This window comes from Otolemur garnettii, unplaced genomic scaffold, assembly GCF_000181295.1.
Source record: "Otolemur garnettii isolate 467f Iridium unplaced genomic scaffold, OtoGar3 scaffold00060, whole genome shotgun sequence".
NCBI classification, from domain to species: domain Eukaryota; kingdom Metazoa; phylum Chordata; class Mammalia; order Primates; family Galagidae; genus Otolemur; species Otolemur garnettii.
The window spans coordinates 569,657-584,624 of NW_003852455.1; the positions used below are offsets into that span (position 1 = coordinate 569,657).

Below are 14,968 nucleotides of genomic sequence, written 5' to 3' on the forward strand. Positions count from 1 at the left end.
AAAAAAAAAAAAAAAAAAAAGAAAAGTATTATGAACAAGAGACATTTGGTACTGTGAGTGTCATTAATGGGGGATTTGACCTCGATAGGGTGGTCAGGAAAGGCTTTCTCAGAGGAAATGATGCATGAACTAAGACTGGAAGGATAGGATAAATAGGCCAACGGAAGAGAGAACAGCCTTCCATGAGGGAACTTTGAGAGTATGAGGGACAGAAAATATGTCTGTATGGCTGGAGCACAGAGAGGAAATGTCATGTCCATTTGAAATAAAATGGACTGGGGCCACCAAACTAGAGAAAAGCCATTTTGAATTGTAAGTAAGACGGATTTAAGGGTGTGGGGATTGATGATAATATTTATTTTGTATTTTTAAGCAATTACTTTTAACTTCAGCATGGAGAACAGATTGGAGGGGGGCCTTAGAAATATGATAGATCAATTAGGAAGTAGGTAGTGGAGAATATAGAGAGAAATTGAGGAAGTAAAATCTACAGAACTTGACAATAGATTTGAAATGGGTATGAGGAAGAAGGAGCTGCTAAGTAGGACCCTAGGTATTGGACTCAATTAATACAGAGATTACTTGAGCTAGATTTTGGAGGAAAGGCAGTGAGTTCAGTTTGGGTAGGTTAGAATTTGCAGTGTTTATGAGACATCTGAGAGATTTCAGGTAGGTAGCTGTTACAGGTTGGAACTTATTGGAGAGGTCTAAGCTAAAGACATAAAATAGTTTAGTTAGTTTAAGTGAGTGGAAGTAAGTAGTAAGAAATATGGTTGTAAAAGTAAGTTATAGCTAGATATATCAGGGAGGGCCTTGAAGTACAGTCTTCAATATATAGTTTTGGCTTTGGAAGTTTGAATAGGGAAGTGATAAAATAAAAGTTGTGCTTTAAAAAGAATAGACCATTAGATGAATTTGGAGAGGGCAGCTTTTAGTTGAGTCCCTATACCAGAGATACTTAAGACCTGAACAGGTGTATAAAGAAGACAAAGGGATGGCTGGGAGTGCTGTTGTAGAGAGAAGTTCTCTACATAGGTGGACAGCTGATTGGGTGAGTGAAATGAGGGAGATCAAGGAATCAAATAGAACTTCTAGGGAGCCTGCGTAATAGAGGAGGGTGGGAACAGATTTGGGATAGCATAAACCTGGAAAGTAGAGTTGGTCAGTCCATTTAGGAGCTTTCTTTTAAGTTTGCTTTACTTGCCATGAGGTAGCATTAATTATTCTAGTCATACTTAGCATCTAACTGTAATTCTTTAAATTTCAGACTGAGATCCTAAGCCATATCTCTGTTGGCTATAACATAAAAATTTAGGTTATGCATGAAATCATGAGGTAGAAACTATGATTTTATTATTATTATTAATTTGGTATTATTTTCCAAAAATAAAGGTACCATTTCACCTTTATTTTTCAGTATCCATAAAAATAAGGACATTTAACATAATCACAATATAATCACATCTAAAAAGAAATGAATAATTCAGCTCGGCGCCTGTGGCTCAAGCGGCTAAGGCACCAGCCACATACACCTAAGGTGGCGGGTTCCAATCCCCAGCCCGGGCCCGCCAAACAACAATGAGGGCTGCAACCAAAAAAAAAAAATGGCCAGGCGTTGTGGCAGGCACCTGTAGTCCCAGCTACTTGGGAGGCTGAGGCAGGAGACTCGCTTGAGCCCAGGAGTTGGCGGTTGCTGTGAGCTGTGATGCCATAGCACTCTACCCAGGGGGATAGCTTGAGGCTCCGTCTCAAAAAAAAAAAAAAAGAAATGAATAATTCTTTAATATAAAAAATACAGTGTTCATATTGTCAATTGTCTTATAAATATAAAATGTTACCTTTTTAATGTATAATTTATTTAATCAAGATCTATATAAGTTTACCATGTAATCTTAAGGCTATTTTACTCATGGTGATTTTTTTTTTTGCAATTTTTGGCCGGGGCTGGATTTGAACCCACCACCTCCAGCATATGGGGCCAGCACCTACTCCTTTGAGCCACAGGCGCCGCCTGCTTGGTGATGTTTCTTAAGGCTATTTTATTCTGCATATTCACTTGCTATCTCCCCCACCTCCTACTCCTGTAATTTATTTGATACAGAAGGCAGATTGTTACCCTCTGCCTAGATTTTACTGATTTCATTCCCATGGTGTTGCTTAACATGCTCATCTGTCCTCCATATTTTCTATGTAGGTTTGGTCAATTTAGACAATGAGATGGGTTTTTTTTTTGTTTGTTTTATTGTGTTTTCAGGGTAGTTTTTTGTTTTTATTTTTTTTTACTAGAATCAAATGGTTAGCAATGTGTTAGAAAGTAAAATCTGCCAGGTGCGGTGGCTCACGCCTATAATCCCAGCACTGTGGGAGGATGAGGAGGGAGAATTGCTAGAGTTCAGGAGTTTGAGACTTGCCTGAGCAAGAATGAGACCCCAACTCCTAAACAAATGGAAAAACCTAGCCAGGTACCATGGCAAGTGCCTATAATCCTAGTGGCTTCCAGAGGCTGAGGCAGCAGGATGCCCACAACCTGAGTCTGAGGTTGTAGTGAGCTATGATGCCATTGCACTCTGCTCAGGGCATAGGGTGGAACTCTGTTTCAACAATAGCAACAACAACAAAAAAGCAAAGAAATAAAGAAAAAAGAAAGAAAATAAGATCTGCACTGGGAAGCTGAGGTGCGTAGATTGCTTGAGCTCAGAAGTTTGAGACCAGCCTGAGCAAGAGTGAGACTCTGTCTCTACAAAAAAATAGAAAAACTGGCCAAGCGTGGTGCCTCACACCTGTTATCCTAGCACTCTGGGAGGCCAATGCAGGTGGGTAGCTTGAGCTCACGAGTTTGAGACCAGCCTGAGAAAAAGTGAGACCCCGTCTCTACTAAAATAGAGGGGGAAAAAAAAACTGAAGCAAGAGGATCGCTTGAGCCCAAGAGTTTGAGGTTGCTGTGAGCTTTGATGCTATGGCACTCTACCCAGGGCAACAGCTTGAGACTCTGTCTCAAAAAAATTAGAAAAACTAGTTTGGGGCATTAGTACATGCCTATAGTCCCAGCCACTGGAGAGTCTGAAGTCAGAGGATTGCTCAAGCCTAAGAGTTTGAGGTTGCTGTGAGCTATGATGCCATTACACACTATTGGGGCAACAGAGTGAAACTGTCTCAAAAAAAGAGGAAAAAAAGGTCTACAGAATTGAGTGTTGAGTGGTATAGACAGTGATAGATGGATAGGCATTCAGGAGAGAGAAATGAAGGAGATTGAATGGCCCAGATTAAGAATAGTAGCCTCCCAGGTAGCTAGGACTACAGGCACATGCTACCATGCCTGGCTTTTTTTTTTAAGTAAAGACAATCTCTATGTTGCCCAGACTGGTCTTGAACTCCTGGCCTCAGCCTCCCAGAGTGCTGAGATTATAGGCATGAGCTACTATGTCTGGGCCTGGCCCTCCACCATTTAGTCTTATATTCTTCTCTTCTAGGTGCTTTAAACTGTGTTATAATAGTAACAGATAATAATCCTAGCACTCTGGGAGGACCAGGCAGGTGGATTGCTTGAGCTTATGAGTTCAAGACCAACCTGAGCAACTGTGAGATTATATCTCTAAAACAGCTGGGTATTGTGGCAGGCACCTGTAGTCCCAGCTACTTGGGAGGCTGAGGCAAGAGAATCACTTGAGCCCAACCAAGAGTTTGAGGTTGCTGTGAGCTGTGACAACATGCATTCTACCAAGGGTGGACAGTGTGAGGCTCTGTCTCAAAAAAACAAAAAAACCCCAAAAACTGGTAACAGGGAAAACATTAGGACTACTTGTAGCTTCCTTATGAATACATGGGATACCCAAAACAGGGCTTAAAAAAATATCTGTGCCCTGTAGTGCAATGATGAAATAGTAAAGTACTAACTAATGGTAAATGAATAGATGATAGGGGGACTGGATACCTGACTTCTGTTTGGGGTTCCTGCTCTAACTAGCTGTTGATACCCTGAGTTGGACTAGGACACCTTTAAGGGCCTTTCTAATGCTCACATTCCAAGATGCTGAATGTTGATTTCTCAGGTTTACTAAAGTCCCAGTCTTCTGCTGTTTGGGTTAGTTTGAATAAAATTAAGTAGAGTTTAAAAAAAAATAAAACATTTTAAATTATTAATATATGAGAAATTGTCCAGAAAAGCTATTTTCATATTGTCTTTATTTCAGAAACTTGAAAAACTTACATTAACTGAAGAGTCAACTGTCTTACTGGTAGCTGCGCTTAATCACTACCCCTATAAATTCTAGTGGTTGAATTTAGGTGCTATCTGGGGGATTATTTGATTGGTAAAATGAGAGTGGCAATGTTTTAGTGTATGAGTAGTACCAAGCAAGTATGCTGAGGATCTGTGGTAGTTTGTGGTTACTAAAATTTTTCATAAACTTAGAGCTGCTGTGATTAAGATCTCTATTTTACATAAAATAGAATTCTTTTTTTTTTTTTTGAGACATTTTTTTCACTTGGTTGCCCTCAGTAGAGTGCTGTGGTGTCATATCTCACAGCAACCTTAAATGCCTGGACTCAAGTGATTCTCTTGCCTCTCTGCAGGCGTCCATCACAATGCCTGGCTGTTTTTAGAGACAAGGTCTCAGTTTGGTTCATCCTGGTCTCAAATTCGTAAGCTCAAGCAATCCACCCGCCTCACCCTCCCAGAGTGCTAAGATTACAGATGTGAGCCACCACGCCTGGCCTTAAAATATAATTGTTTTTGATGACAACATTGCCAGTATGAAAACTGTGCATCTCTTTTTGATATAAAATATCAAATGTAAACAAAAGTAGAGAAAATAGTTTTGGAGGGGGGGGTTTGGGCAGTTTTTTTAGCCGGGGCTGGGTTTGAAACCGCCACCTCCGGCATATGGGACCTGAGCCCTACTCCTTTGAGCCACAGGCGCTGCCCCGAGAAAATAGTTTGATAAAGTTCCCTATACCCATCACCTAGCTTTACTAATGCTTATTCATTGCCAACCTGGTTTCATATTTACATCACACACTCTCCTACTCCACACCTGGATATTTCAAAGCAATTCTCAGATGTTATTTTATCCACAAACATTTCAGTATAATCTCTAAGGGTTCTTATATATAGCTCTTCATGATTTTTTGTTTTTAGAATCCTGCTCCTTTGATTGAATCTTACATATTTTGATGTCTTAAGAAATCTATTTGGAAAAATTATACTACAATTTAGGATTTTGGTCTAGAAATAGTTGGCAGTGATTCTTTAATGTTATGTAATTAAGTTAGTATGGCATCTCAAAATGTAGCTATTATTTGGAAAGACTTGTGTTATTTAAAAATATATGACTTCATTATTTAAAAGCATATAACCTGAAGTTTGGGTACTTTTTAATATTTAAGCAAAATCAAATTTCTTTTTCTTTGGTCTGTTTTTCATCTTTTCAGGTACGTGCTTTCCAACATGCCTTCAGCACTAATGACTGCTCCAGGAATGTATACATTAAGAAGAATGGCTTTACTTTACATCGAAATCCCATTGCTCAGAGCACTGATGGTGCAAGGACCAAGATTGGTTTTAGTGAGGGCCGCCATGCATGGGAAGTGTGGTGGGAGGGCCCTCTGGGCACTGTGGCGGTGATTGGAATTGCCACAAAACGGGCCCCCATGCAGTGCCAAGGTTATGTGGCATTGCTGGGCAGTGATGACCAGAGCTGGGGCTGGAATCTAGTGGACAATAATCTACTACATAATGGGGAAGTCAATGGCAGTTTTCCACAATGCAACAATGCACCAAAATACCAGGTGAGAAACTGGTTATTTTCTTAGGCGTGGGCCTTTATCAAATCATGCCTTGAATTTGTAAATTTTTATATAGCAGTTTTCTGTTTCTGTTGGTAATTTTAAAATAAGTGGTATAAGTGATGTATCTCAATATTTGTTTCCTAATACATATTTGACTCTGAGCAAGCAACCCATCTTTGCTCTAAATCAAGGGTTAGCAAACTTTTTCTATACAGGGCCAGTTAGTGAATATTTTAGGCTTTGCAGTCCATATGGTCTCTGTCACAACTTTCAATTCTTGTTATAGCACAAAAGCAGTCATAGATAATATGTAAATGAATGAACGTGTCTGTGTTCCAATAAGATCTTATTTATGGGCTGTAGGACACATTTGGTCCAGGGGCTGTAATTTGCCAAATCATGCTCTAGAATCTAGAATCTTTCCTATATGGCACATTCAAATCTTTTTCTTGGCACCTAACTCCAACAAATGCACCTATATGCTTGCACACATTCATACTCACCCTCTGCTGCTAATTAACCTGTTTGTAGATTCAAAGTCCCTGGAAGCACCAACGATTTCTTTTCTTTTCTTTTTTTTTTTTTTTTTTGAGACAAAATCTCAGTTTGTCACCTTTGGTAGAGCTTCAAACTCTTGGACTTAAGCAATTATCTTTCCTCAGCCTCTTGAGTAGTTGGGACTACAAGCACCCACCACAAGGCTCGGCTATTTTTGGAGATGGGGTCTCGCTCTGACTCAGGCTGATCGTGAATTCATGTGAACTCAAGACCTGCCTGGGCCTCCCAGAGTGGTAGGATTACACGTGTGAGCCACAGTACCTGGCCCAGCATCAATGATTTCTGTAGAGATAGGCAAGTTCAGAGAAATTGCTGCATTTTTAATTCTTTTTTTTTTTTTTGGTTTGGCCAGGGCCAGGTTTGAACCTGCCACCCTTGGTATATGGGGCTGGCGCCCTACCCACTGAGCCACAGGTGCCGCCTTGCATTTTTAATTCTTTTTATCTTAATCTTAAGCTATTTTCGTTTGATTCTAGAATTATAGAATTCAAAATTATAGTTCCTATTTGTTTTTTTTTTGACAGCCACAGAAGCTGTGATATAATTCCTGTTTGTAAAAGCCATGTTATTACCATAGACTTGGCAGAGTGTGATAATCTGAAAAAGAAATAATACACAATAATCTGTTAAGAAATTGGAAGTCAGCTCGGCGCCTGTGGCTCAAGCGGCTAAGGCGCCAGCCACATACACCTAAGGTGGCGGGTTCCAATCCCCAGCCCGGGCCCGCCAAACAACAATGATGGCTGCAACCAAAAAAACAATGGCCAGGCATTGTGGCAGGCGCCTGTAGTCCCAGCTACTTGGGAGGCTGAGGCAGGAGACTCGCTTGAGCCCAGGAGTTGGAGGTTGCTTTGAGCGTGATGCCATGGCACTCTACCCAGGGGGATAGCTTGAGGCTCCGTCTCAAAAAAAAAAAAAAAAAAAAGAAATTGGAAGTCTTAAGGATTGCATATTTTGGAGCCACATGTGACTTGAAAGCTCTAGCCTCAGTAATGACATCAAGTCAGACATATTCAAGTGGAATAACCAAAAATATATCCCATTTCTTGAGGTATAAAATCTGGAAGAGTTTTCTTTCATAGAATCTTTTCCTCATTGTCCTTTTAGGCTCTGTAAATACCCTAAGGAGAAGGATATCTGGTCTTAATATTCATTGAAGATAAAGTTCTTTTACTACTCTTATAATGATTTTGTGGTGAAATCCTTTTTTTTTTTTGAGACGGAGCCTCAAGCTATTCCCCTGGGTAGAGTGCGGTGGCATCACAGCTCACAGCAACCTCCAACTCCTGGGCTCAAGTGAGTCTCCTGTCTTAGCCTCCCAGGTAGCTGGGACCACAGGCCAATGCCTGGCTATTTTTTGGTTGCAGCCATCATTGTTTTGTTGTTGTTGTTGTTGTTGTTGTTTTTTGCGGGCCCCAGCTGGATTTGAACCCGCCACCTTAGGTGTATGTGGCTGGCACCTTTGTGGTGAAATCCTTAACTCTTCATTTTTCAGAGAACATTTTCTGAATTTCAGTCCTTTTGTTTATTTTTTTGAGACAGAGTCTTACTCTATTGTATTGGGTAGAGTACTGTGGAGTCATCATAGCTCACAGCAACCTCACACTTTTGGGTTCAAGCAATCCTGGTGTTTCAGCCTCCCCAGTAATCCCAAGTAGCTAGAACTGTTGATACCCACCATGATGCCTGGCTGGTTTTTCTATTTTTGATAAAGAAGGGTCTCACTCTTGCTCAGGCTGGTCTGGAACTCCTGAGCTTAAGTGATCCACCACCTCTGACTCCCAGAGTGCTATGATTACAGGTGTGAGCCACTGTGCCCAGCCGTGAGTTTCAGTCCTTTTAAATTTATTAAGACTTATTTTAGGGCAGTGCCTGTGGCTCAAAGGAGTAGGGTGCCGGCCCCATATACCAGAGGTAGCAGGTTGAAAACCAGCCCCCCCTACAAAAAAAGAAGACTTATTTTAGGCAGTGCCTGTGGCTCTGTGAGTAGGGCGCTGGCCCCATATACCAACAGTGGTGGGTTCAAACCTGTCCCCGGCCAAACTGCAACAACAAAAAAAATAGCCAGGTGTTGTGGTGGGTGCCTGTGGTCCCAGCTACTCAGGAGGCTGAGGCAAGAGAATCGCTTAAGCCCAAGAGCTGGAGGTTGCTGTGAGCTGTGATGCCATGGCACTCTACCAAGGGCAACAAAGTGAGACTCTCTGTAAAAAAAAAAAAAGTCTGCGCCTGTGGCTCAAGTGGCTGAAGCACCAGCCACGTACACCAGACCTGGCAGGTTCATATCCAGCCTGGGCCTGCCAAACAACAATGATGGCTGCAACCAAAAAGTAGCCAGGCGTTGTGGCCAGCACCTATAGTCCCAGCTACTTGGGAGGCGGAGGCAGGAGAATCACTTGAGCCCAGGAGTTGAAGGTTGCTGTGAGCTGTGATGCCACGGGATTCCACCTAGGACGACAGCTTGAGGCTCTGTCTCAAAAAATAAAAATAAAAAAATTAAATAATTAAATTCCACTGTCTTCCATGATGAATATATTCCATGCGTGCTTGAAAAGAATGTATATTGTTTTGTTGAATGGATTATTGTGTAAATGACAGCTCAAATTGGTTGATAGCATTCGAATTTTCTTCCTTGTTAGTGATTTTTCTTTCTACTCATTCTGTCATTTACTGAGAGGAGGAGTATCGAAAATCTCCAACTGCATTTGCTAATTTGTCTGTTTCTTCTTTTTGTACTCTCAGTTTTTGCTTTATATAACTTGGAGCTTCATATATTTCTAATAGTTGTATATTTCTACCTGATTAATTCTTCTATCATTATGAAATGCTGCCTTTAACTCTTGTTAATATTCCTTGTCTTCAAGTCTGTTTTGTCTGATTAATATAGCCACTCTAGTTTTCTTTTTTTTTGAGATAGAGCCTCAAGCTGTCCCCCTGGGTAGAGTGCTGTGGCATCACAGCTCACAGCAACTTCTAACTCCTGGGCTCAAACAAGTCTCCTGCCTCAGCCTCCCAAGTAGCTGGGACCACAGGCACCTGCCACACGCCCGGCTGTTTTTTGGTTGCAGCCATCATTGTTGTTTGGCGGCCCGGGCTGGATTCGAACCCACCACCTTAGGTGTATGTGGCTGGCGCCTTAGCCACTTGAGCCACAGGCACCGAGCCAACCACTCCAGTTTTCTTATGCTCACTTACCAACCACTCCAGTTTTCTTATGCTCACTTACTATTGCAAAGTACCTTTTATTGTATCCTTTTATTTTCAGTCAGTCTTTTTTTTTTTTTGGAGACAGAGTCTTACTATGTTGCCCTTGGTAGAGTGCTATGGTGTTACAGCTCAAAGCAAACTCAAATTCTTAGGCTTAAGCAATTCCCTTGCCTCAGCCTCCACAACACCCGTCTATTTGGGGCTATATTTATCATTGTTGTTTAGCAGGGCGGGCACCCTAACCACTGAGCTGCAGTCACCAAGCCTATTTTCAGTCAATCTTTGCACTTTAAGTGGGTCTCCCAGACAGCATGTGGTTGGGTCTTGCTTTTTATCTAACCTAGTCTTATAATAAGTTTCTGCCTTTTGAGTGTTTAGTCTATTTACATTTAATGTAATTGTTGGACTGCTTAATACTGTCCTTGTCCCTATGCCTTTGAAACTATGTTTGTTTGTTTTTTCCAACCTATTTCTCTCTCTTCCTTGGATTAGATAGTTTTGATTGCTGTATCTTTAAATTTGTAGATTCTTCTACTGTGAACTCTCTATTGAGGTGGGCTACTGAATTTTTCTTACTGTGCTCTTCAACTCTAGGTTTTTCACTTGATTCTTCCTTGTAGTGTCCTTTTCTCTTTGGAGATGCTCTATTTATTCACTCATAAATACTGTATTTTTCTTTAATTCTTTAGATGTGTTTATAATAACTGCTTGGGATTCTTTGCCAAATCCAATGTCTGGGTCTACTTGGAGTCAGTTTCTGTTTACTGCTTTTTTTCCCCTTGAGTATGAATCACACTTCCTACTTATTTTCACATTTAGTAGTTTGGTTTTTTTTAAATGAAAACTAGAGACAGGTAGATAATATATAGTAGCAGCTCTGGACTGTTTTGTTTCTCTAGAAACTACACTATTCTGAAGAGTGTAGATTTTCTTGTCCTGGTATGCAGTTAACTTCCCTGGACAGACCTGTACCCTGTCACCTGCTGTGGTGTGCATCAGCTAATGTCTTTGCTCAGTTTTTCACATTTGCTTCTTTTTCGGCCTGGTTTCCCCTGTGCTTTTGTAATACAGTGGTCACATAAAGATTTGGGCAGAGTTTATTCTCAGGTTTTGGGACTTAATCCTTTCTGTCACTTCTGGAGTTCGTCCTCTGAGTTTCTAGTTGCTCTGTCATCTCCAACTTTTTGCCCTCTGACACCTAAAGCTAGTAAGATTTCTCCTTTTGCTCCTTATGCTTTTATAATGCCATATACTCAGAGGTGAAACAAACTTTGCAGATTTCACCAGGAGTAGTTCTAACTTAGTTTCATCTTCTGTAAGTAGGGATAATTCCTAGAATTTATTTGAACATTAAATGGAATAATACCAATAAAACACAAAACAAATATCCAACAAATATTAGCTTCTGTTTTGTTGCTGTTCATGTTTTGTTGGTAACAGTGGTGGTAGTGATGATTTGAAGGGTTTTGGGTCCATAAGATGAGTTGAGCATGGAGAGGGAACAAACAGATGTATTGGCAGTTATTGGTGATAGTAAATATAGTGAAGGAAAGTAAATGACAACAGCAGGGGTTGTCATAGTCAATAAGTATTAAATTTTGACTTTTGATTACAAATGTTAGGACCGTCTGCCTCCGTGTGTGTGTGTATGCATATGGTATATACTGTATTTTGCTGTGTATATTCAGCATTGAGGTGTGTAGCATTTTTGCAAGGATGAATTTGTGAACCTAAGTGTCCAACCTAACTGCTTTCAAAACCTTAAAACTACGTGTTTTATTACTGTGATTTTTTTTTATTGTGGTAAAGCATGCATGCATAATATATTTATTATTCTACCCATTTGTAAGTACACAGCTAAGAGGCATGAAATATTAAACATTCACAATGTTTTGTTACTATCACCACTATACGCCCAATTTTTTTCTCATCCTCAATGTAAACCTTGTACACATTAAGCAATAACTACCCATTTTTCTTATTCTCTGCCCCCGATAACCTTTATTCTACTATTCTAGGTACCTCACATAAATCATACTATCTATCGTTTTGTGTCTGGCTTACTTTATTTAGCATAGTATTTTTAAGGTCCACCCGTGTTCTAGCATATACCAAAATTTCATTTCTTTTCTTTTCTTTCTTTCTTTTTTTTTTGAGATAGAGTCGCCCTCAGTTGAGTGCCATGGTGTCATTCTCACAGCAACCTCAAACTCTTGGACTCAAGCAGTTCTTTTATCTCAGCCTCCCATGTAGCTGAGACTACAGGCGCCTGCCACAATGCCTGGCCATTTTTAGAGATGGGGTCTTGCTCTGGCTCAGGCTGGTCTTGAACCTGTGAGCTCAGGCAGTCCACCTGGCTTGGCGTCCCAGAGTGCTAGGGTTATAGGTGTGAGCCACCACACCCAGCCCCAAAATTTCATTTCTTTTTACGACTGAATAATCTATTTCATTTGTTAATTTGTTAAATTGTTAGTAATTAAATGTAGACTCCATTTTTAAAAAAACTATCAGAATAAACATAAGCATTATCATAAGATTGATATATTTTCTTCCTTATAGATATTTCTCCCTGATTAGAAAGTTCCCTTCTGATTTTCTGGGTAACTTTTAGGATACATATTCTTAATAGCATTTCCACCTTCTTGATTTGTATCATGTTTCTTCTAGTTATACCCTTAGTGGATTTTCTTTTAACCTTTTGATGTCTGTTTGCAGATAGGAGAAAGAATTCGAGTCATCTTGGACATGGAAGATAAGACTTTAGCTTTTGAACGTGGATATGAATTCCTGGGGGTTGCCTTTAGAGGACTTCCAAAGGTCTGCTTATATCCAGCAGTTTCTGCTGTATATGGCAATACAGAAGTGACTTTGGTTTACCTTGGAAAACCTTTGGATGGATGACAGTGGCTTTCTTGGGATGAAAGACAGAATGGAAGAGAGATCTTCTTATGGAAAATAGAACCATGAAGTGACAGTGTCATACGTGCATGTCCAAGAAACATCCTGAAAAACACATGAAATTGTAAACTGGAGAAGCAACTCTACAGCAGATCATCTTAGTGTTTCCTCTTTCTACTGGGCCAGAAAAATCCTCAGGGTTGCAGTTGGTTGAGTGGGCAGTTGACATATGCATGTTGCAACAGATTTTGTCTCTAAGTTAGCAATGTGTTATTTCCAACTTTAAGGGTGAGATTTTAGAGATGCTGTAAAAGGGGTAAGATAAAGAAATAGCAAGATTTTTAAGTGGTATGTTTGTGAAGAAAGATTGGTCCCATCTTACAACTGCCTGTTCTTTCTCCAGTCCTTTTTTTCCAGCCAGCTTGACTATTAGAAAAGTATGAAACTGGTTGGGTTTTATTTAATATTTTTAATATATTGAGAAGCATGGTCTGCCTGGACTGCACTTCTCTAAAAGTGAGATATAAAATTGTGCAGCTATTTTAAAAGTTGTATATACAATATGTGTGTAAAAAAAAAACTAAAAAAAAAATGGACAAAGAGGTTGCTTTGTTTTAGTTCAATCTCTTAAAAACCACTACATGGTACAAAATCAGAATAACTTTTGGGGACAGTTGGGTAACTTAAAAAGAAGATTTTAAGAGATGTGTTCTATTGGCTCATTTTGTATTATTTTTTGGCTTACAGTTCCCATGGCTATTACAGTCTTTTGCGCTTTTTTTGTCTTTTGGTTTTTTACACTCAAAATTATAGTAAAGTTTTCTCAATCTCTTCACTAAAGATTGAGGGAAGGTAAATCTATTTCTAATTATACCTATGTCAGTAAGGACGGTCTAAACATAATAGTAAATGTGCATCTTTTTTGGTATCTGGTTTCATATTTTGGCCTTCTGAGAAAGTATCTCGTAAAAGAATCTTGCCATTTACTCTTATAGGCCTCAACTATGAAAATTACCTGTCGTAAACTCTAGAAAAACAAAGAAGTGATTAATGATCCTTTTATTTTATAACTTTATACTACTGTAGATACTATCAGAAAAAAAATTAATTTCACACTGTTTACATCATGCAACAATCTAAGCCTCAAACTCTTTTTTGGGGCTATAAAGAAAATGTTTACTTACCCACCTGAAACAGGTTAAGAGTATTCTTAATCTCATTATAGATAATTGCCCCCATGGGACTTTAAATAATAAGACCTTGTGCTGAAAACTGCAGGTTGGCAATGTTTTGAAGGTTTCGTTGTGGAAGAGTTTAACATTAATTCCTATTTTAACTTATAAATCTTATTTCTCTTCACTATAACTTTTGAACTAATAATTCAACAAACACGAGCTGAGATTTTCTTTTGTTAGAAGAGATACAAATATCTTTCTGTATGAAAGTATAAATTGTATGGTTTTAGATACATAAAAATTGATGAGGGCAAGTGAAATATTTGTACTTTTTGGGTTATTGCTATATGTATATTTTGTTTTAAACCTAATAAAATTAGGGACAGTAAGCAGCTGGCTGGGGTTATTGGGTTGCTTCTTGAGAGTTAAGATTGTCGATACTCATAGGATGCAGGAGATTTCAGCCATAGAACAAAGATTTATTGTTGCCACTTAACGAGTATTTATTGTGTATTTGATATGTTGCTTGAAAAGGTGAAATCTTTTAAAGATTCTTTTTGATATCCATGTCAAGAAAAAAACTTGTACAGAGTGAAATTAATATGTTAAATGTATTTGAGAATGTAGCTGGAATAGCAACTGATTTTTCTTTGTGCAGAACAATTCAGTTTGGCTAAGTTTAAAATTTGATTAAAGAAGAGAAGTGGTTCAGGATGAAGATGGACTAATTAGAAAGGGGTAAAATTTTTTAAGTACTTATTTCTTTTTCAGTTTGTGGCCAAATTTTAAGAGCTTTTGCTGAGAGCTTTATTTAAAACTTCTCTTCTATCTTGTTAGTAAACATTCATTTGCAACAAAGTTGTGAAGGTGCTGAAGGCAAAACACATGGCTACATGGTTATTGCACATTGGACCTAGAATCAAATACCCATAATCACCTAACAATTTAACAAGCCATTCTTATTGCAAAGATTTAAATTCCCTAATGTCCCATTTGCAAAGTATGTAAGATGGAGGTTCATAGTTAGCATAAACATCTGAGAATGAAAAGCCTTCATTTATGAGCTGATACATAAATTTGTTACTAGAGGCCAACAGCTCTACAGAATATTAAACTGCTACAGTGTTCAAGGAAATGGAATCTCTTTTTTTGTTGGTGCTGAGAAAGCATTTAGGTAGAAGAAGGTTGCAACTGAAAATTGAGTATAAATCATCTAAACCAGTAGTTCTCAACCTTGGATGTGCTTTGGAGTCACTTTGGAGTGCTACAATTAATATGGATACTTGGGTTCCATGGGCAAAGATTCTGGTATTGATCTGGCAAGGATTTTTTTTTTTTTTTTGAGA

The 14,968-nt window shown here is 39.1% G+C and overlaps 1 protein-coding gene across 1 annotated transcript in view; it reads left to right on the forward strand.

The window, feature by feature from the left end:
• FBXO45 (F-box protein 45) overlaps positions 1-13,015 on the forward strand; it is a 16,126-nt gene extending 3,111 nt beyond the window's left edge. The window contains exons 2-3 of the mRNA XM_012806906.2: positions 5,431-5,787; positions 12,265-13,015. Coding sequence (XP_012662360.1) covers positions 5,431-5,787; positions 12,265-12,450 — 543 coding nt within the window. The 3' untranslated portion in view covers positions 12,451-13,015. The remainder of the gene's footprint in view (positions 1-5,430; positions 5,788-12,264) is intronic.
• The last annotated feature ends 1,953 nt before the right edge of the window (positions 13,016-14,968 follow it).